General features: G+C 35.0%; 1 protein-coding gene across 4 annotated transcripts in view; it reads right to left on the reverse strand.

Annotated features, from left to right (window-relative positions):
- LOC125256142 (NLR family CARD domain-containing protein 3-like) overlaps window positions 1-24,432 on the reverse strand; it is a 96,977-nt gene that overhangs the window by 54,446 nt on the left and 18,099 nt on the right. Inside the window, exons 9-10 of one of the 4 annotated variants that reach the window (XM_048171826.1) lie at window positions 20,888-20,934; window positions 7,362-9,167 (exon numbers count right to left, since the gene is read on the reverse strand). The exons of the other annotated variants lie outside the window; for them this stretch is intronic. Of the exons in view, the coding sequence (XP_048027783.1) occupies window positions 8,638-9,167; window positions 20,888-20,934 (577 nt within the window). The 3' untranslated portion in view covers window positions 7,362-8,637. Of the gene's footprint in view, window positions 1-7,361; window positions 9,168-20,887; window positions 20,935-24,432 lie in introns of those variants that run through there. 4 annotated transcript variants of the gene reach the window in all.

A 24,432-nucleotide genomic window follows, 5' to 3' on the forward strand; every position in this document is an offset into this window, starting at 1 on the left:
AAGGAATGAAAACTAACTCAATTTCAGTGTTACCATGGAATGGGGATACTAACCAGATACTTGAACCAGGGCTCATGCTCGTGCAGCAACAGTCAACGTGTTTCTTTCGGCGTACTATTGTATGTTTTTAGTGAGTTTTGTTTGTGTTTTTTTTTTTTTTTTTTTTTTTTTTTATTGATGCTGAGGACGGTCATGAACAAGTGCTTCTAGACATTGTACTATTCAGTTGCACTAATGGAGCTAATAATTATTGCCGTTACATGGACTTTGATTCACTTAACTACTGTTTGCCAAGGGATCACACCACAATCACGCCAATTTTTGAGAATACAATATTCCAGAGATCTCTTGCTACAATGCAATTCACAGAATTCAATCAACGGGCTCAAGTTAGATCCTTAGTGTCCCAAAGGAAGATATTTTGAAGAAAGTTTCTAACCAGGCCACTTTGAGGCACCAATGACTTCCATAGTAGGAAAAAAACTACTATGGTAGTCAATGGTGCCCCAAAACTGTTCAGTTTAACACATTCTTCAAAATATCTTCCTTTGTGTTCAACAGAACAAAGAAAATTATACAGATTTTGAACAACTTGAGGGTGAGTAAATGATGATAGAATTTTCATTTTTGGGTGAACTATTCCTTTAATGACCATAAATCTGAGATGACAACACGTGACGTTTTACTCTGAGCCATTCCTCTGACTTATCTATGGTCATGTATAGAACAAGGAGCTTTCAGAAAATTCCCAGCTTACAAGTAGCAATAATGAGCTCTATGAGGACGTGAGTGCTTTTTACAAGTTGAAATGTCGTAATTGTGGTAATTAGCGTGAATGCACCTACAAACACATCGCATTACGAGAACAAAATTCATTTAATTTAAAAGCTGTGTCATCACTAGATCTGATGGAATAATGTTTTTTAATGCATGATGATAGGGTTGGGTAATCAAGAACCAGTTCCAAAATTCCAAGCAATGGGGATTCGATAAGATGTGCACATTTCAAATCTTCTGTGTGCATTTAAATAAGACTTTAAGTGCAAGAAGCCTGTTTTCGGTGTGGCTCACACATCCAAAGCACGTGTACAGAAAGCCGCCTCTCATTCGGTATAATGCGCAATACTGAAATGAGTTCTCTTCAGCGTCTGTGCACTTGAACGGACAAATACACACAAAAATATGCCAAAATATTCTCACAAAAACAGTCGGTTATGTCTTAAGTGAACGTAAACAGCTGACAAAGAAAATGCATAAAAGTATATTGGATATGTTCAGCTCTTAAAGTGACAGCAGCCTAATATTCCTTGCTGCCGTCTATAATAATGTTAATCAAACAATACAAAGACAAAGAGAAAATTCACTCGCTGTTCTTGACTAAATCATTTTTGTAGCAATATTTGTAATGTATATTCTATATAGAAAGTGCAGTGTTATTTTACATATGATTAGTTTCTGTATCTGAATACTTGAATATCTTAAAACACTATTTCAGTCGTATACATGTTCAGTTATATTTATTTATGATTGCTAATTTGTTTTTTGTTTTTTTTTAATTACTGAGTGTTTACTTGTCTATAATAATGCTTGGAATGTATATTAGTTAGGCTAGTTGTTTTTGTTGTGGTATTTTTAAACCATAGACAAACGTTCCTCGTGTAAGTGTTTTTAGCGGTTCATTTAGTGGTTCATTTTTGTTCATGATATTCAGCTACAATTAATTGTTTTGCAATAAGACTTAGAATAAATGTGAATGTCTAGTTTTTTTCAGAATTGTCAATTCAAACGATACCCAACCCTAATGATGAATAAACCAATAGAAAAAACACACATTTATAAATGAAAGCATTTTATTTCAGTTGGATGGGAAAGAATAGAAATGGGGAAGTTGGTGTGGACAGCTTATGGTCGTTTGGTTTTGCGTCAGACTTTACGCAGTGAGGACGTGACCCCGACCCTGACCCCAACCCCGACCCCTGATGTTATCAGATCCTGGTTTGAGATCAGTGAGCTTCAGGGGCCGGTTTATCTGGTTTATCTATTTTCTCTGTGGAAACAAAGAGCAGCTGTGGAATCAGAAGTCTATATAATGTGATTTAATATGTTTTTTTTTTGCATATGATTCTATTTCCATATTCTGTATATTTGGCCCCTGCTGGACCTTTGTCAACACCGTCAAAATTTGTCAACACCATCACATCAGTATTTGTCCACTCCTTCAGTATTTAACGTCAGTATTTGTCAACCCCGTCAACATTTGTCAACTCCTTCACGTGAAGTTTTTTGTTAATTTTGAAAGAAATGTCTTATTCTTTTTTCAATCTATTGTGTTAAAATATTAAAACATCAACTGAACTACATGATATCGTCTCATTTACCTAAGAACACTGGTTATATATGTTTAATATTAAAAAGGAGAAATTAAGGAATTTAGGAACTGGATTGTTCATAATAGCCCTAACCCAAGAAAAAAAAAAAAATTAGAGAATTTTTTTTTTTTCCACTTAGCTCCTTTACTGAACAACATTATTACATAACTGAAGACTTTACACTGTTGATGGATGGATCAAATTAAAATATCATGCTTTTTAATGAGTTGACACAAATTAAGTTCCGAATTGAATAAATGTAAATATACAGGGGTGTCCAAACTCGGTCCTGGAGGGTCACTGTCCTGCAGAGTTCAGCTCCAACCCCAATTAAACACACCTGAACCAGCTAATCAAGGTCTAATTAGGCATACTATAAACTTTCAGGCAGGTGTGTTGAGGAAAGTTGGAGCTAAACTCTGCAGGACAGTGACCGAACTTGGACACCCCTGGCCTAATATAACTGAAATAGACCAAAAACATCATGAGGATATGTGCTTCCCCTTTAAAAACATTTAAATAGATTTCTTTGAAATAGTCTCCAGTGACGTGTCACTGCTCAGTCTCCCAGCATAAATTATCAATTATTTGTTATTAAAGCATCTACGTTCATAAACCACTGTTGATTTGAACAGAAAAGCAAGCATACTATATGCAGGATTTGGCATGGCAGAAAGCTCGCAAAGAGCGCACCGTTTATAATCATTAAAAAGTGGTTACACAAACAGATTCTTAACATTTAAATAAAAGTTTAATATAATATATTAATATAATATAATCTCAGCAAGAGTGTCAAGTCTTAAGAAATTATGCAAGAATGAATTAACTTGAAAATGAAAGGATATAATAGTACTGTTTTTATTTGAACAACATGCCAAGACACAATTATTACATTGTAATTTATTTATTTAGTTGTGATAACAGCACCTTCTATAGTAAACTATAAAAACTGCAAATTATTCTCCACTATAAAACTAGCTTCAAGTGACAAATCAGACAGACCAAACATGACAAAGATCAAATCTCTGACAATGATAACTATAGGTACAAAAAGCATACATTGTTTAGTTAAAAGCTGAATTATTACTATATCTATTCCTGTTTATTTATTTTATCTATAATGGGAAACATAAATAATAAAAAAGGGAAAAAAAAGTATTATTATTTTTAGATTATTTTAGCACATTTCACCAATATAGTCAAAGACGGAGGGAAATGTAATAACGCAGCTGCATGTGAAGTACAGTATAGCCATCAGGGTTCAGTGATGTGCTGCTTATTTTTCAGATATCGGATATATTATTACTGATATCTGCACTTCTGCTGTGTGTCACACAGCACAGATCTGTACATTAGATGTTAAATGTTAGTCATTGCTCAAGTTAAAACCCTAACATCATTGTAAATGTGAAATAATGACATCATGATTTACATTTACTTTTGGAGACCCCAGGGGAAACCCAAAACCCTGTGGAAAAGTTTAGAGAAAAGTGGTGTAAGAAATAAGATAAGATAAAATAAAATAAGCATGAACTAAATACATTTGATCAAAATGAAAAAAAAAGAACAAAAATAAATAAATGTTATGTAAAGAAACACAAACAAACATTTACTTATTTATTAAATGTATTTAAATAAATGATAAATTAATACATTCAATAAAATAAATAAAAATAAATAAAATTTGATTTAAATAAAATAAGTTTATTTATTTATCATAAACTAAAATCAAACTAAAAATTGTATTTAAATAAATTAAATATATTTGATAAATCTAAATAAATATATAAACAAATAAACTTGATTTAAATAAAAAGGCCGTATAAAATATAAAATACATAAAAATAAGATTAAACTAGATAAATAAATAAACAAATAAATTGATTAAAATAAGATAATTTGATTTAAATAATAAATGAATTCATTTAATGAAAACAAATTAAAATAAATAATTTGATTTAAATAAAATAAATTAAAAACCATTTGATTAAAATAAATAAATAAACTAAAAATTGTATTTAAATAAATTAAATACATTTGATAAATATAAATAAATAAACTTGATTAAATAAATAAAAAGGCAGTGTGAAAAAATAAAATAAATAAATGAAAATATGATTAATAAATTAATTAATTAATTAAATTCGATATAAACTTACTTGGATAAGAGTACAGTGAGTAGAAAAAAACTCAATGATATAATGTAATAAAAACTACATATTTTACACATTTACAATATTCTTTTTCATAGTATTAATATCTTTACATGGAAACATAGCTGCCATTTAAATTTTAAGATGTGGGTCCCTCACATGAGAGTGATCACATTCAGGGGTCTGTGGCATCTGAAATGTTGAAAATCCCTGATTCAGATGATTGTACTCTCAATCCAGTAACATCTAACACTACATCTTCACACTGCACACATTTAGCATCACAATGCAGGTTAACAGAGTGAAATCGGTGCTAATCCTGCTCTGGATCAGTGTTTCATAACCTCGCTTCTAAAATATCAGTGTGAACGTTCCTTTACCCAGGGTTAAAAGTGGGGTTTAATGACAATAACCCGGGGTTAAGCCCATGGAGTTCAGGAAACTGCACCTTATCATCCCTGCAGCTGACAAAATATTTTGCTATCTATGAAAAGTTGCTTCTGAATGTTCTCTGAAAGTTCTTAAACAATTAGTAACATTTAAAAAAACATTAGATGAAGGTCCTGTAGCCAGCTTTACCCTTTTTTAGGCTTCACCATAGTTCTCTGTTGTGAAAACATATCAGCAAAGTGGGTTACACATTTCTTTGAACAAATAATATTATTCTTAAAAACCTATTCATTTATTTATTAATTTATCCCATAAATCCTCATTTTCCTAACCGTCCCCCTGAAACACAAATTGATCACTTTCTTGCTTTAAATGCCAGCCACAGGCATTTAATCTCAGTTATTTATAATTTAATAAATTCTATTAGTTCGGACCTTAATGACACTCTGGGAACAAAACCTTGGCATTACTATTACAGAGGATCTATGGCACAACATCTTGAACCAGGTACACTCTTCTTCTTTATGTGCCAGGCATGGCTTAATGCAATGTAAAATACTATTCAGAGCTCACTTAACCAATGCCAAACTGGCAAAAATCTTCCCAGACAAGAGGGGGATCATGTAAGGGGTTAATAATGGACAACATTTTGTTTACTGTTTTCATGATGTCCTATTCTGTACTGTCCCTAAAAACCAATAAAAAAGATTGGGAGTAATTTATCCCATAAACTGCTCTACAGAGCACATTTGATTCACTGCTACTCTCTGCTGTCTCAGACGATGACATCTTTGTCCTGTGTTGCTCACCGTAGCTTCTCTACATGCCACTAAATTACACACTGCTCCTTTAACAAGATCATTTTTTGAAAAATTAAATTGACAATTGATGAAATTAATAGATTAAATTATTAACAGCAATTAATCAACAATTAATCATTGATATTCTCAATACATTTGTGAACAGTCTGTATCTCTGCCAGGATCTCTTCAGGTATTTCTTCTTTTTTCACCCTCACGACAGCAGAAACAGCCTACAATTAACATATTAAGATTGGGGGGTAAACAGATGATCAACATTGCCTAAGCTGACACAAACTCTGATGTTTTCAGTCCACTCAGGCACAACTGACAACAACAACACTACAGAAAATGCATTGGTCTCTTCTGTGCAAAATCTTCATGGTAATTTAACATTTAATTATGCAAACAAAATTAAAGGGTGCAGTTGTAATATTTAATCAGGGCATAAAGGCACAATATGTCATTTTCGCAGCTAGAGTCAACAAAATATATAACATTGTTCTAGTGGTTTTTGAATATTTTAATCAAAAAATCTTACATATTGTGCCTTTAATAATCAAATTACTCAAGGATTGAGTCATGAGACATTTAATGTGCGTTACAGCAAAGAAAGCTCTGGGTAAACTTTCCTGTAGCAGTTTTCCTGATAATGGCGTCTGGTACATTACTACTTCCAACAACAAATGATGTGCCGTATGCACATAAACTGTACAGCTTTATTATTGTATCAACAATTAAGAGTATCGTTAACCTTATTTCTGCACATTTTCAAGGCAAGGCAAGGCAAGGCAATTTTATTTATATAGCACATTTCATACACAATGGTAATTCAAAGTGCTTTACATAAAGAATAATAATAAAAATAGAACATAAGGAATAGAAATAACAGTAAAAACAGAGAATTTTACCGCAATATTTAAAATGCATTAAAAGTCAGAATCAAGATGATACATAAAAGATATAAAATACATTAAAAATGAAATAAAAACAGGAAAAGGAATTTAAAGAATAAAAAGATAATACGTATAAAATAAAATGCAAACAGTTCGGACATAGCACAGTGCTCAATCAGCAAATGCATGGATAAAAAGATGTGTTTTGAGTCTGGATTTGAATGTGGCTACTGTAGGAGCACACCTGATCTCTTCTGGAAGCTGGTTCCAGCTGCGGCTGGCGTAACAGCTAAAAGCAGACTCTCCTTGCTTTGAGTGAACCCTTGGTATTTCTAAGTGACTTGATCCTGATGATCTGAGTGATCTGTTAGGTTTATATTCTATGAGCATATCTGCAATGTATTGAGGTCCTAGGCCATTGAGTGATTTATAAACAAGTAACAGTACTTTAAAATCAATTCTGGAAGCCAGTGCAAGGACCTGAGGAATGGTGTGATGTGGTCATGTTTTCTGGTTCTGCTCAGAATCCTGGCAGCAGCATTCTGTACGAGCTGCAGCTGTCTTATGGTCTTTTTGGGAAGACCAGTGAGGAGGTCATTACAATAATCCACCCTGCTGGTGATGAAAGCATGAACAAGTTTCTCTAAGTCTTGACTGGAGACAAAGCATCTAATCTTAATATAGTTTATAGTTTAGTTTATAATTTTCACTCTTAATATAGGCTTAAATTCTGAAATTATAGACTGTTTTTTATTTATTGGTGCACACTTTGTAAAGTTGTTGAGATCTCATCTAAACTTTAAAAGGAGACAAATGTGAGAGCTTCAGAGTCTCTAGCTGAGGAGAAAAACATGAGCACAGTGTGTGATGTTACTGAGGTCTCAGAATATTGTGACACTGTTGTCATGTCTTGTTTTGGTATTGTTTCATGTTCACGTTTTATGGTTTTGTTATGCTATGTTTGTTTTCCTTGTTTGTGCTATGTGCTTTTGTCATGTGCTTCCCCTGTCTCATGTGTCATGTTCTCATTGGTTGTCATTGTCATGTGATTTCAGTTCTGTCCTGTCATTGGTCCTTTGTCTTCATTGTTCACAGGTGTTCCTTGTTTGTCATTAGTCTCTTTGTATAAATAGCCCTCATGTTTCATTGTTATCTTGTCTAGCTTTGTTGTTATGTAACCTGCTATTGGTGAGTGTCAGGATGTGTCGTGTCGTGTCGTGTCGTGTCGTGTCGTGTCGTGTCGTGTCGTGTCGTGTCGTGTCGTGTCGTGTCGTGTCGTGTCGTGTCGTGTCGTGTCGTGTCGTGTCGTGTCGTGTCGTGTCGTGTCGTGTCGTGTCGTGTCGTGTCGTGTCGTGTCGTGTCGTGTCGTGTCGTGTCGTGTCCTTGGGTTCTACCTACGCTCGCCTCCAGTGGACTCCTCCTGTTACAACTGTTAGAGTTTTTGTCTCAGGAGACACATGTGCTAGTCTTCTCTAACTAGTGCTTATATCTTTCAATATATACTGCAATATATGCATTGACCACGTATGGCTATATACTGATACATATGAAATATTTAGAAATGAAGACAAAAATAGCATTGCATATAATTACATATACATTTTTATTGCGCACATTTATTGCACATACATGTTCCCATATAAATATGAATGTATGTACACACACATTATTCTGTATATTTTCAAATATACCATTAAATATATATTTATCATTCATATATAGAGAAATATGTTTTCTTTGTGTAAGGGTAATTTTGACAGTAATAATAGAGATTGATGTGACATTTTCATCAACTTACACAGATTGTCAGTGAATGCGGAATCACGTGTAAAGTTTAATCAGTGCATTTAAATTCTGATTATGGACGCCTCTGAAATGAGTCAAACCATATATTACCTGAGAAGTTCAAGTAAATACAAAAGAAATCTGCTCTCATTCAAGGACGTGCATTTACTGCTTCACTGTTTATGACGTCATGAGCGATCCAGTCATTTATAGATCAAATCTCTCTACAGTCTGTTCTGATCCATCAACACAGTGTCACTGATGATCCAGAACCAACCCAAAACCCAGGATAGAGCGGCTGAGTGAATGTGGTCTGGACTGTGTGGATGAGGATCATTGTGTCTCCAGAGACGCTGTAGAAGGACAGAGTTCCTGCACTGTGATCCACATACACTCCTACTCTATTGCTGATGGGCTTTACAGGGAGTTCAGTCTCTATGTTATTGTGTATGAATGAGAAACTGGAGGAAGAGCAGATCAAACTCCAGGACTGATAATTATATCCAAACCAACACTCATGACCCGTTCCCTTCCTCCTGATGCTCTTATATGACACTGATATAGACACACATTCTCCTCTCCACTCAATCTCCCAGTAACAGCGTCGATCACTCACACTCTCTCTACTCAACACCTGATAAAACACATCAAATCTGTCTGGATGATCAGGATACGGCTGAAGCTCTGGGTCAGTGTTAGTAATCACTGTGTTCCTCTCAGACAGACAGAGATTTTCATTCACTGTGTTCAGATCCAGAGTGAGCTGATGGGAATCTGATGGAGATAAAACACAATCAGGAATTATCAATCTATCTGATCTTTTAATCTACACTGTAAAAATAATTTGTGCTGCTTGTTAAACGAACTTAATTAAAATGAGTTAAAACCACACAATTACTGAACATTCTGTCTTCATTTTTTTATTGTGCTAAATCCTCTAAAATTTGTAAAACTGAAGTTTACTTCATCATTTGTGTTGAATGATCCTATCTCTCCTGTCTCACAGAATCTCATCTGTAGTTGGGAAATCTTAAAACACTCCATCAGTTCAGTAATCAACTCTCAGGTCTGTTCCCAAGCAACCAATGACGCGTGAGTGAATGCTCGAGATTAAAATAGAGAATCAAAACAGGTGAGCTTTTAATGAAGTGCAGCAGAAAGAGAAGTTTTGATAAACTATATAGAAAAGACAGCCTATCACTGTATTTCATGATTCTGTAATTATTTGTCATCACAGTGCAGCACATCATTTGGGTGTTCAAAAAGTCTTTCCCATAGACATAATAAATTATAAATTACATTGATTTCTATTTTCCTTCCATCTATTTGTGTATTGTGATTTAAAAAAAAAAATAAAAATCCTTGCTACGAGCACTTTACTGTCATAACTGTGACTTCACTCAGCACTTATGTACTGTTGTTCTCATGTTGATTTGATTGATTCTACTATTCTCATTTGTAAGTCGCTTTGGATCAAAGCGTCTGCTAAATGACTAAATGTAAATGTATAAAAATATATTCATTATGTCAATGGTCTTTCCACCATCAAACATTGCTGATCGTTATTGTTTATCATTAATAAATGTGACTCCATTCTCAGACAGCTAGAAGACCAGTTGAATGAAAGAAATCTGCTCTCTCACTGATGTCTGTGAATGCCTTCCTTTTTTAATTCTTTTCCATTCATTGACTCCACAATAATCAGGGTATGGACCATGTACTTTTGCATCCATTTGTTTTTCCTTTTTTAAACCAGAAATGAAATATGGAAAATGTGGTTTCTTTGTTTTTTATTTTAACACTGATGAATAGAATTAGCAGATACAATCTAATTTTCCTTATGCAAGACAATTATTTTATTAAAAATAATATAAATGATATACAACTTGTTTTTTAATATGTAAAAATGCTAAATTTAATTTGTTTTGCATCACGCTGAAGCGCCCTCTAGTGCCGTTTTCCTCTGGCGTCAATAGAATGACTTGCATCAAGAGCCTAAAAAGATGACACTGATTGTTTTTTATTTGTTAAATTATTATTATTATTATTACATTTATATTTGAACCTGAACATGACCATTTCTAAACCTTAGCCTCTTGTTTAGCGCTCCAACACATTATCGAGTTCTCGCTTGTGGTCTCGATCCTATCCTTTTGTTTTTTACTCTGTTTTAAATTAATAAAGGCCCAAACGACATCTAAATTTCTGTGACTTTTTTGTCTGGCTGTGTTTTATATTGTTTTATATTGAGAAATTGTTTAGGATTAGGGGTCGCTTTATATGCTATAGCCTGCGCCATGTCTTGCTGTTCAAATTGATAATATGCCAACGTATGTTATGATGACAAAATTATACCCAAATATGTAATTTTCATGAAGTTTCATGAAATGGAACAATAAATCAAAACAATCTGCAAAATTACAAATTAAACAACATACTGAATCAATCAGGGTATCTTCCGTACATTCATGTTTTGATTTAATATTGAAATCAGAAAAACGAGAAAACTGCACTTTTTTGTTTTTCTTTTTTAAAAAGAAAACAAAACGAAAAAAAATTGGCTTAATTTTTACATTTTTCATTCTGGGGTTGGAAACAAATAAGCAGTTTGAATATTAGATCTCTACATGTGGGCGGGAATGAAACGCCTCTTTCGCTGAAAAACCATGTCGTCATCAGTTGTTCATCGTTCCGCTCAACAGAATAAAAGTCCCTCACTCTAGATCTAGAGCTGTACAGATTCTTAACGCGTTTATTCTACATTACATCTCTTTTTCATATATTAATTGACTTTGCAACTGCACACAATTACCCCCCATTCTACAACTTTAGCACAAAGCCTGTTTTATTTAACTGACCAACTATACAAATCTAGCGAAGCTGCTCAACGCACTGGGCAGCGCGGAGCGAATGTACATGTTACGATCACTGTCTGTTCCTGTCACGTTCGTGTTCACTCCGGACTCCATTTCCCATAATCCTCCCTTGCTTGTCACCTGCACTCACTCCACAATCACTCCACACTAATCACCACACCCAGCTGCAGCTCATTACCAGGACTATAAAGGACTTTCACACACACCACCTCACGGCGAAGTCTTGTTTATCTTGTGTCACAATTCTGAGCGTTTATCCTGTCTGCCAGTCTGTTTCCCGTTATCGACCCGTTGCTGCCTGTCCTGACCCTTGCCTTGTATACTGTTCTGTGAGTGATATCTGCCTAGCCTGACCATTGCCTGTTTCCTGACTACGATTCTGCCTGTCCCTTGCTGTTCCTGTTTGCTCCTGATTGACCCTGCCTGTACGACCACGCTCACTTTTAATAAAGCTCGCAATTGGATCCCTGCCTGAGTCTCCCTTCGTACAACACATTGCAGTAAAGTGCAAATTAGTAGTCTATTGATTTAAGTGTAAATATGCAGCAGTCATAACTTTTGTTTTAGAACACCCTGAGTTTTAGACATGGGTTGAATTTGAAATATGACAGATATGAAAATATATTACATGTTTTCATCGGGGACTACCGATGAAAATTAGCACTTTTGAGCTAACTCTGGTACATTTGCATTGTTTTAATGTTTATTAATGTACATTGTCCCCTTTCAAATAAATAAATAAATAAATAAATAAAATTAGTTCCTCAAAGGGGTAATGTTAAATGATTATAATGTTAAATATATCCATTATAGTGCTCTCTTAGTTATAAGAAGATATCAAAACCATGAAATAACACTAACAATAAAGAAATAAAGAGTATTTTTATAGCCTATTTATTGCCATCTGTCTGTGTCAGAAATTAACTTTAAGGGTTAAATGATTTTCAGGGGATTTTTTTTTTTTTTACCTTTATATAGGATTTTTTCCTAATCTTATTAAATATGTAGGTATGCCATCTTTATTGTCAAGTTCTTAAACTTAGTCATTTAAATAAAATAATATGACACTATAGGTTGTTGTTACCAATTAAATCAGTATCTAACAAAGGCTTGCAGAGTTGTCAAAGAAGCACCACCTGAAGTTGTTTTTAGAACTATTTAATGAGATGTTTGATAATGTTGCTCAGAGAGGGCAGTAAATGCGTAGCAATTACAATTGCATAATGTAATGTGATTAATGGTTTAAACATCATTTTGAATACAGAAATATTAAATGAATGACAAAATGAAACAATATTTGGATTATGAAATTAATGTCACCAGTAGGTGGCGGCAAGTCATTGTGTTAATGAATAAGTCATTTATTCAACCGATTCTCTATAATCTATATAAAATCTATACAGATCTCTATAATCTATTAGGCCATTGAATCACTCGGTCAACTGATTCTTTCAAAGACTCTGATTCATTCAGGAATGAAACACTGCTCTGTGTGCTACGAGTCAGTCACACAACGGTTCTGATCTGCATTGGAATTTTAGTTGCCAGAGAAAATAAAACACTGACATTCAGTAACACTCAATATTAAAGAAATAAACTCATAATATTGCCTAAAACAAAAGTTATAACTTCAAGAAAAGGAAAGAATCATTAGCCAGTGATAACCTACATTTCCTACACTTCTCTATGAAAAAAAAAAAAAAACTCAAAAAAGAATAGGCCTAATAGATACAGTATGCTGTGACTGTAAAATACACTGAAATAAATATCTTTTCATAGCCTATCTGTCATATCATCCCATGTTGTCTAAAACAAAAGCTGTGACTGCTGCATATTTACACTTAAATTGATATGGGTACTTTGCGCTTTACTTCAATGTATTGTAGATTTGCTAGATTTTTATAGTTGGTCAGTTAAATAAAACAGACAGTGTGCTAAAGTTGTAGCCTGGGGGTAGTTGTGTGCAGCTGCAAAGTAAATTAATATTTATGAGATAAACTAATATTTCACGTGTAGATGAATTTATGTCTACACAGACTTAAGCCCTTACTCTGCATCAGAACGATTTGTGTCAAGCCATTCACTAGTCTGGCTATTTGATAAGAAAGAGATAAAATGTAGAATAAACGCGTTAAAGGTGCCATTGAACGTTTTTTTACAAGATGTAATATAAGTCTAAGGTGTCCCCTGAATGTGTCTGTGAAGTTTCATCTCAAAATACCCCATAGATTTTTTAAATTAATTTTTTTAACTGCCTATTTTGGGGCATCATTAACTATGCACTGATTTTTTCAGCGCACCGCCCCTTTAATTCGCGTGCTCCCTGCCACACGAGCTCTTGATTATATTACAGCACATTTACAAAGTTCACACAGCTAATATAACCCTCAAATGGATCTTTACAAGATGTTCGTCATGTATGCTACATGCATGCTTCAGGTCATGTGAGTATAGTATTTATTTGGGTGTTTATATTTGATTCTGAATGAGTTTGATAGTGCTCCGTGGCTAAAGCTAACATTACACACTGTTGGAGAGATTTATAAAGAATGAAGTTGTGTTTATGAATTATACAGACTGCAAGTGTTTAATAATGAAAATAGGGACGGCTATTGTCTCCGTGAATACAGTAAGAAACGATGGTAACTTTAACCACATTTAACAGTACATTAGCAACATGCTAACAAAACATTTAGAAAGACAATTTACAAATATCACTAAAAATATCATGATATCATGGATCATGTCAGTTATTATTGCTCCATCTGCCATTTTTAGGGCCCGAGCACCGATGGTGTGAGGACCCTATTGGAATTGCTCAGCCAAAATTTTCTTCTTCTCCAAAATGAATCACATTTTTGAGGGCCTAAACGTTCTCAAAAACTCATGAAACTTTGCACACACGTCAGAAGTGGTGAAAATTTACATCTGATATGGGTTTCAGAATTAGGTGTGGCAAAATGGCTCGATAGCGCCACCTACAAAAATTCAATTAAGCGCCCTTCGTGCTACGTTTCACGTACAGTTATGAAATTCGGTAGACAGATGTAACAGCCCAATACCTACAAAAAAGCCCCTGGGGGGCAAAGTTTGTAAACCCAACAGGAAGTGACATATTTTGAATTTTCTCTACAAAATTTTGGCAGTTTTTGCCATTTCCACATGTTGTACTTTAACGAACTCCTCCTAGAGCTTTAATCAGATCAACATCATATTTGGTCAGTCTAATCTAAAGGCCTTTGAGATGTTAAATTGCGAAGATCTAGAGTTTTCGCTGAAGGGCGTGTTCGTGGCGGCCTGGCAAAGTTCGATGTTTCGCCATGAAACAGGAAGTTGTTGTAACTCGGGCATACAATGTCTGATCTGCCCCAAACTTCACATGTTTTATTAGAGTCCTGACCTGAAGATATCTATATGACAATATTCAGTTACAGTCATAGCGCCACCTGGGGGCAACAGGAAATGACATGTTTTACACTGTGATTAACTCCACATAGAGATTGAACCAGATCAACATCATATATGGCCAGTCTAATCTTAAGGCCTTTGAGATGTTAAATTGCAAAGATCTTGAGTTTTCTTTGAAGGGCGTGTCCGTGGTGACCGACAAAGTCTGATGTTTCGCCATGTAAGGTGAATCACTTTTTTGAGGGCTGAAACATACTCGAAAACTCATGAAACTTTGCAGATACGTCAGAAGTGGTGAAAATTTACGTCTGATGTGGGTTTCAGAATTAAGTGTGGCAAAATGGCTCGATAGCGCCACCTAAAAAATTTCAACGAAGTGCCCCTGACACTACGTTTCACGTACAGGTATGAAATTTGGTACATACATCTAACAGCCCAATACTTACAAAAAAGTATCTTGGAGTGAAATCTGAAAACCAACAGGAAGTGAGATATTTTTAATTTTCTTTGCAAAATTTGGGCAGTTTTTGCCTTTTCCAGGCGTTGTACTTTAATGAACTCCTCCTAGAGCTTTAATCAGATCAACATCATATTTGGTCAGTCTAATCTAAAGGCCTTTGAGATGTTAAACGTCCACGCGTCCGTGGCGGCCTGGCAAAGTTCGATGTTTCGCCATGAAACAGGAAGTTGTTGTAACTCAGGCATACAATGTCTGATCTGCCCCAAACTTCACATGTTTTATTAGAGTCCTGACCTGAAGACATCTATATGACAATATTCAGTTACAGTCATAGCGCCACCTGGGGGCAACAGGAAATGACATGTTTTACACTGTGATTAACTCCTCATAGAGATTTAATCAGATCAATGTCATTTTTGGTCAGTCTAATCTAAAGGCCTTTGTGATGTTAAATTGCGAAGATCTAGAGTTTTCGTTGAAGGGCGTGTCCGTGGCGGCATGACAAAGTCTGATGTTTCGCCATGAAAGAGGAAGCTGTTGTAACTCAGGCATACTACTGTATGTCTGATCTGCTCCAAACTTCACATGTGTGATAAGAGTCCTGGCCTGAACATATCTATATGCCAATATTCAGTTAGTCATAGCGCCACCTGCTGGCAACAGGAAATGGCATGCTTTACACTGTAATTCCCTCCCAGAACCACATTTCAATATGCCACAAAGTACCAAACATACTAGAAACACGTTAAATCATGCAACACTTGGCTAAGTGCTAATGTATGTGATTAACGCCATGAAACAGGAAGTTGTTGTAACTCAGGCATATGATGTCCGATCTGCTCCAAACTTCACGTGTTTGATAACAGTCCGGGTCTGAACACATCTATATCGCAATATTTGGTTATGGTCAAAGCGCCACCTGTTGGCAGCAGGAAGTGTGGCAATTCGAAATGACTTAATGGCATAATTCTCCTGTATTCATTCGCTTACATGCATGTCAACCACTGTTCTCTGTTTTCCTAAGGCCAACGGGTGGCGGTGAGCCCGGGTGTGAGGGCCCTTTCATCGCTGCTTGCAGCTTTAATTCGCTGTTGTTCTTGCTTGCTTACCTAGTCTGGTGATTCAGCTGTGCACAGATCCAGACGTTAATACTGGCTGCCAGAGCTGGCCCTCCCTATAAGCGAACTAAGCGGTTGCTTAGGGCCCCGCCGCCACCAGGGGGCCCCCAAGAGCAAATTAAATGACAGCTTGATTTTGACATTGCGCAATCTATCAGTTGCAGTTCTGGCGCATCCATCTCAATACTGTAAAACCTTACGTACATTTGCATCACATGTTACACTCACTCACAGGACACTGCACTTATTCTCAATCACAAAAGTTCGTTATTTGCATGTGCTTTAAAGCATTGCCGGTTAAACATTTCATTCACGTGCTGTTCTTAACCAGAAGCACGCGTGCACACTAAAAGCCTGTCAAACAGCCTCTGATTAGTGGACTTTATCTTTTGCATCTGCACTAATACTGTCAAATACACACAAAGTTTAAATAAACAGAGTTGCTTATGTCTAAAGTGAAAGTAATCAGTTGAGAGAAAATCGGATGCGTGTCTGAATTTAGATGCGTGCCGGTCTTAAAGAAACAGAAGCCTAAAGCCCCGTGTAGGTATACTTCACTTTCTGCGCTCGGACGCATCTCGCGCGCAGTCGCGTCCGCGCGTCCTTCAAATGCCTTGTCCAAATACCCACACATTTGCGGTCTTGGCCACTTGAGAGCTCGCGCACGCGAGTAAGTGCGCAAGACTGTCCCATATCTAAAAATGCCCAAGTGCAGTGCCCTTAGTGCACACTAAACCCACACTACCTTGAATACCGCTTCGGAGCAGTATTCAAGGCTAAGTGTATCCCATCATGCATTATGTTTGGAAAATCACACGCCCCGAAATCGTGAGATTTCAAGGAAAACATAGGACTGCAAGTTAAATTAATTAATACATATATGATTTGGTAGTAAAATATAAAGTGTTGTGCATTTTATTGATGCAAAGATGAGTGGGATATGTGTATTTTGTAAATCATTTGCAACTGCTTTTTATTCACTAAGCAGGATCGGAGCAGAAAAATAGTGCATCCACCATTGCAACATAGCTCAGAAGATACACCAAGAGAACAAGAAACAAAAACGATGGAGAAAGCATGCTTCTGAGTAATAGTAAACATGCTGCCCTTGTCCTTAAAGGGATAGTTCACCCAAAAATGAAAATTCTGTCATGATTAATTTTACTCACTCTCGTATTAATTTCTTTCTTCTGCTGAACACAAAATAAAATATTTTGAAGAATGTGGGTATAACCAAACAGTTGGTGGCTTTTTCAAAATATCATATTTAGTGTTCAACAGAAGAAAGAAACTCATACAGATTTGGAACAATATGAGAGTGAGTAAATGATGACAAACTTTTCATTTTTGGGTGAACTATCCCTTTAATGTTAATAATATATTTATTATTGTTATCTTCAGTTCTTACAGGTCCATCTAAACTGTTCATTTTGTAATTATTTAAGTATTTATTTTAACATTGTCCATTCTATACATTTACATTTATTTTTTATATAAAAAGATAATGTTTATCATAAGCTATTTTAACTGAGGGGCCCCCAAATGAAATTCTGCTTAGGGCCCCATCAAATCTAGGGCCGGCCCTGCTGGCTGCCCTTGTCTAATGCCTTTCATAATGTTGGGAACATGAGCTGGCATATGCAAATATTGGGGGCGTACACCCCGACTGTTACGTAACAGTCGGTATTATGTTGAGATTCGCCTGTTCCAGGGTATCCGCGGGTTCTTAAAAGGTCTTAAAAAGTCTTAAATATATTTTTCCTAATAAAAGGCCTTAAAAAGTCTTAAAATGTCTTAAATTCAGATTGGATGTCTTAAATATTTTTCGTTGCATTACCGCAAAAATGTTTTATGTATGTTTTATGTTTTCTAATACGTCCCCGACGGAATGGGCCAGAGCTGGAGAGCGCAGCTCATGGTTGCTCAGTAACGGCAGACGCCACCGCAGCGCCCGAGCGCTTTGGAAAGGAGAAAGCGGCGCCGACGCGTTTTCCATGCGTTTTTAGCGTCACGCGACATATGAACGGTTCCTAAAAGAGTTCAAATGGGTCAACGTGCCAAATGCGAGTAGAATCAGCGCTGAAATGTGTTCGGTAACTTTTTATGAATGGTGGTGGGAATTTAATATAGGCCTATAATTTGCAACGGCTGTGATGTAATTATATAAATAATAGTCTGAAGGTGCTGCATGTTTGCTACATTTGCATTTGGGAATGCAATATTAGTCATTAGAATCGTTTATAATTCTGTTGTTGTTTAAGAGAAGTTTCAGTGTCACATGATTCTTCAGAAATGCTGATTTGCTGCTCAAGAAACATTCACTATTTATATTATTAAGGTTAAAATGCAGTTTTTGCTGCTTAAAATTGTTGTAGAAATCCAATTTAAACATTTGTGGTAAGATTTAAAAAATAGAAAAATTAATACTTTAATTCGTCATACTTTAAAGTGATAAAGTGAGTGAAGAGTGAAGACATTTAAAATGTTACAGAATATTTCTATTTAATAAATACTTTAATAAATAATATATTTGATAAATACATGTAATAGAATTTCAAATGAATGCTGTTCATTGAACTTCCTATTTTTCAAACAAATATCACCATTTCCACAAAAATATGAAGCAGCACTTCAACTGTTTTCAACATTGATAATCAGAAATGTTTCTTGAGCTTCAAATCAAATTGTAATAATTTCTGAAGGATCATGTGACACTGAAGACTGGATGTTGAAAATGATCACAGGAATAAATTACATTTTATAAAATATTTTGTATAAAATATAGAAAAGTTTTTTCTGTAAGAATATTTCACAATGTTGCTGTTTTTACTGTATTTTTGATCAAATAAATGCAGCCCTGATGAGCAGAAGGGACTTATTTTAACATCAATAATTTTAACATTCAATAACATTTTGCAGGTACTTTAATAATAACAATATCAATACATTTAATATATATGTATTAATGTACAATAATTATTTAATATACACGTGTATATATATATATATATATATATATATATATATATATATATATATATATATATATATATATATATATATATATATATATATATATATGTGTGTGTGTGTGTGTGTGTGTGTGTGTGTGCGCGTTTCCATCGCAGGTTTGGTCTTAAATTTCATGTAAGGTGGTATTAAAAAGGTCTTAAAAAGTCTTAAATTTAACTTGTTCATATCTGCAGATACCCTGTGTTCTTCGGAGGTCTTTTAAACAAATGAGATTTATATAAGAATGAGGAAACAATGGAGTTTGAAACACAATGTATGTCTTTTCCATGTACTGAACTCTTGTTATTCAACTATGCCAATATGAATTAAATTTTTAATTCTAGGGCACCTTTAAGAATCCGTACAGCTGTAGAGCGAGGGACTTTTATTCTGTTGAGCGGAACCGATGAACAACTGATGACGACATGGTTTGACGTCTGGTTGACCAATCAGCGGAAAGAGGCGTTTCATTCCCGCCCACATGTAGAGATTGAATATTCAAACTGCTTATTTGTTTCCAACCCCAGAATGAAAAAATGGAAAATCAAGCCAATTTTTTGTTTTATCGTTTTCGTTTTAAAAATTTAAATATTCTTTTTAAATATTTCAATAATAAATCAAAAAACTAATGAACGGAAGATACCTTGATTGTTGCTGGATTTTTCATTTTTTGTTCATAGGTAGAAAAAAGAATAAACAGCTTAAATATTCGATTTCTACATGTAGGCGGGGATTAAACACCCCTTTCAGCTGATTGATCAGCAGAAGATCAAACTGTGTTGTCATCAGTTCTTCCTCAGTTCCACACAACAGAATAATGGTCCTCCTCTGCTGCAAATAACACATTTATTGCAAATACATTTAATCTTTTTCTAATCAAACAACCAGACTAATGATGAAATTAAATATAATTAAATTAAATATTTTTACACACTAATACAAAAAGGAAAGAATAATGCATTGATGGGTAGCCTATTTAATATATATATGATATATATATATATATAAATAATATATATTCATGAATATGAATACAGTTGTGCCAGAAGTTTACATACCCCTTGCAGAATCTGCAAAATGTTAATTATTTTAACAAAATAAGAGGTATCATGCAAAATGTGTTATTCTTTACTTAGTACTGTCCTGAATAAGATATTTTGCATAAGAGATGTTTACATTGTGACTGTGTGATTTTGAGATCCACCTTTTCACACTGAGGACAACTGAGGGACTCAAACTCAACTATTAAAAGAGGATCAAACATTCACTGATGCTCCAGAAGGAAACACGATGCATTAAGAGCAGAGGGGTGAAAACTTTTGAACAAGATGAATATGTCCAAATTTGTCTTATTTTGTTTAAATATCAGAAGCTACAGAAGATTCTCACATGTTTCCTGGAAGACAAATTAAGTAAAATTTATCTTGATCTTCAAATTCAAAATGTTTTAACCCTCCGGCTCTTAATGCATCGTGTTTCCTTCTGGAGCATCAGTGAATGTTTGAATCTTTTTTATATGTGTGTGTGTGAGTGTGTGTGTGTGTGTGTGTGTGTGTGTGTGTGTGTGTGTGTGTGTGTGTGTGTGTGTGTGTGTGTGTGTGTGTGTGTGTGTTGACTTACATTTGCGTAGTCCTGCTCTAATCCTGATCTCTCCTCCATGATCCACACTAGAAAACACACAGTGTCACATTAACACACAGACACAAGTAACTTTTTTAGATTTCTGATGTAATTTCTGAATTTTCTATTAAAATTCATCAAAATGGTGCCAATCACAGTTGGATCAAATGCAAAATACTCCATCGTACTCATTGGACTAAGGTCAGACTCTCTAAAATATACTCTTTTGTTGATCCTATCTATAACCGCTGTTGTCAGGGTCCCTCAACCTTGGCACATATGTTTTGGGGCCCGTTTCAGAAAGGAGGTTAAATGCGAACTCTGAGTATGTTAACCCTGAAATGAGGGAAACTCTGGGTTTTCTGTTTCAGAATGGGAGGTATGTGAAACCCAAGATAGCAGGTTAAGTCAAGCTATGGTAACTTACTCTGTGAACCTAACCTGGTCGGGAGCAGGTTTTCTTCGGTAAACCCAGAGTTTCCTTCGGTCTCATCCCCCTTTTTAAAGTGCAAGTGATGTTTAAATAGTTCATTCATTCATTCACACTGCAAAATGCTTTTTGTACTATTTTTTTGTCCTATTTCAAGTACAAATATCTAAAAATTCTTAAATCAAGATGGATTTTGCATATAAGAAAATGATATAAGATATTTAGTCTTGTTTCCTGGGGGGATCTAAATTAAGTGCATTTTACTTAAGTAAAATTATCAGTATCTGCCAGTGTGGTAATAAAAATAATCTTAATGCAAACGGAAAACAAGATTATTCGGAGTGTCTATTACTAAGTGCAAATTTACAGTAGCTCCACCCACCAATGTCAGACCAGGTTAAAATTGACACACATTCTTGTGGCCGCAGTGGTGTAGGCAGTAGTGTGTCAGGTGCGGAGAATTAACTTGTGATGCGATTGACTGGGTTCGAAGCTGAGTTTGCTATTCTCTCTTTTCCCATCCCATATCACATCAGAAAGGCATTTATTTTAAATAAAAAGTTAAGAAAATCCTTGAGTGTTTAAGGGTATTTCCCATGAATGGCATCAACACTGGTCAACACACTGAATCAATGCCTTTGGTCTCTATGAAATGAAGCTTCAGCTTAAGCGTTACCACAGTGATGCATTGCTCATTGGTTGAGCCTTAGAATGAGGTAAGTAATTTACATAAAACACACCCAAACCATGTCCATATAAGGGCATTCTGCACACCCTTTTCTTACGTCACACTCAGCATACATGAAGCTATCTTTAGATGCTTTCATACAGCAAGATCCTTGATCCATCCTCCACCAATTTCAAATTTTTTTGCATTTCACATTTTTTCCTAAATTTAGAATAAATTTTAGTGCGAAAGTTACTAATGAATCATGATTTGTTTGTGAAAACGTGCTACACAGATTTCACAAACAAATCTGTGCTTACTCATGCTTAGTGAATGATATCCCTTGTTTCATTCATAAACGAATCAGAATTTTTACTATAAATATTGTAATGTTGAGCCACATAAAATCCCTGCAAGGGAAAGTCCCTAGGAGAAAGTGTGCACTTTCCATCGAAAATAAAGTGCCCTTGCATGCCTGCAGAGGGCACTGTTTCCACTAACACTACACACACCATGAACTCAGTTTCCCACAATGCTTTGTTCTGTCATCTCTATAATTATGTACAGCTGTTTCCCATCACTTATTTATCCCTTTGTCTCTCTCCCTATATAACTCAGTTCAGTTGTTTGTCTAATTGTGAAGTCTTGTCTTGCATAGCATTACTGAGCGTTTCCCCAGGGGCTGTATTCACAAAACATCTTAAGGCTAAAAGTACACTCTAAAAAATGCTGGGTTAAAAACAACCCAAGTTGGGTTGAAAATGGACAAACCCAGCGATTGGGTTAAATGTTTGCCCAACCTGCTGGGTAGTTTTATTTAAACCAACTATTGTTTAAAAATTGCTATATGGCTAGCTTAAAATGAACCCAAAATAGTTGGGAAATTAAAAACCAGATGCAATTAGAGGCAACAATAATAGACAAAAGTTGAATGTTTATTAATAAGCTTTAATATTTTATTAATATAAATTTAATAGTTTAATAGTTTATTAATATAAATTTATTAATAAGCAATTTAATAAATGTTTATTGTTTAATAATTATTCATTGAACATTAATAAATGTTAATTTCCAACATACTTTGGGTTAATTTTAATTAAGCAATACAGTAATTTTTAAACAATAGTTGAGTTAAATAAAACTACCCAGCAGGTTGGGCAAACATTTAACCCTACTGCTGGGTTAAAACAACCCAATTGCTGGGTTTGTCCATTTTCAACCCAACTTGCAATAGCGACAGAGCCTTGGGTGCTGAACCTTTTCTTCATAAATGAAATATATATTTTGATTTATAGATTTGAATCTACAGTAAAACACCCAAAAAAACTTGAATAAATCAATAAATAATGTCTGATTACCTGTGGTAGTTGTTTTCACTAGTTCACACTTACAAATGATCGAATAGAGTAAAAAATATATAGTAGGCGTATTTGGCGTGCTGCAAGGGGATCGAGGGCTCTGAGCTTGGAAATAAGCCCAAATCAAGAGTTCTCCCGGTATCCCCAGGACCCGAGCTGAAAGTGAGGAGCGGGGTGGCAGAAGGATGCAGAAAACTGTTGAGGTAAATATAGGAGTCTGCTGTCCTCGTCTGTGTATATATTTCTCCTCTTAAGCTGATTAGATAGACCATTTGAATGTGCTCTTCCCAAACTTTGTTTATAAAACATCATTTGTCGCTTGAATTCTGCAATCTCTGGAGATGCAGACATAAGAGGCTGACAATTAGCTGAACTAGGCCTATACTAGTTTAATTAGTGACACTTAGCCTACATTTTATAACCTTTATTTGAATATGGCAACATTTTTATTTTAAAATCTTTATTTGAATGTCAACATTTGTATTTTAAAAGTTTTAATTGGATATGGAAACATGATGGAAATATTTCTATGATTAAATCACTGACAGAGACTCCTCCCCCATCAGCCAATCACTGTGTGTATACTCCATAGCAGCAAGGTCAACCCTGCCCTTACTCTTAGCTTAAGATTCTCTCTATTCCTTAGTAAAAGTTAGTCTCAGCAGGTTTGTGAATAGGTTTTAAGAGAAAACTCTTCGCTAAGAATTTTTACTACCATTTAGGAGAAATCTTAGTGGTAAGATAAAATGTTTTGTAAATACGGCCCCTTAAGGCTAAAAGTAGCTCCTAACTTGCCAATTTAGGAGAAACTCTTAAAAATAATGGCCGTGTCAGTCCTAATTTTAGGAGTTCTAAATTTTTGCTCTAAGAGTATTTCACAAAGCATTTTAGCGCTAAAACTAGCTCCTAAGTCTGTGAAACATTAGGAGTAGTCAAGAGGACTCCTAAGTCACTAAGACCAAATCACAAACAATCCTAATCCACCCAAAGACACTGTACACCATTGAGGCAATAGCAATAGAGCCTTGGGTGCTGAACCTTTTCTTCATAAATGCAATTCATTTTGATTTATAGATTTGAATCCAAGATG

The sequence above is a fragment of the Megalobrama amblycephala genome, linkage group LG21 (genome assembly GCF_018812025.1).
Source record: "Megalobrama amblycephala isolate DHTTF-2021 linkage group LG21, ASM1881202v1, whole genome shotgun sequence".
In the NCBI taxonomy this organism is placed as follows: domain Eukaryota; kingdom Metazoa; phylum Chordata; class Actinopteri; order Cypriniformes; family Xenocyprididae; genus Megalobrama; species Megalobrama amblycephala.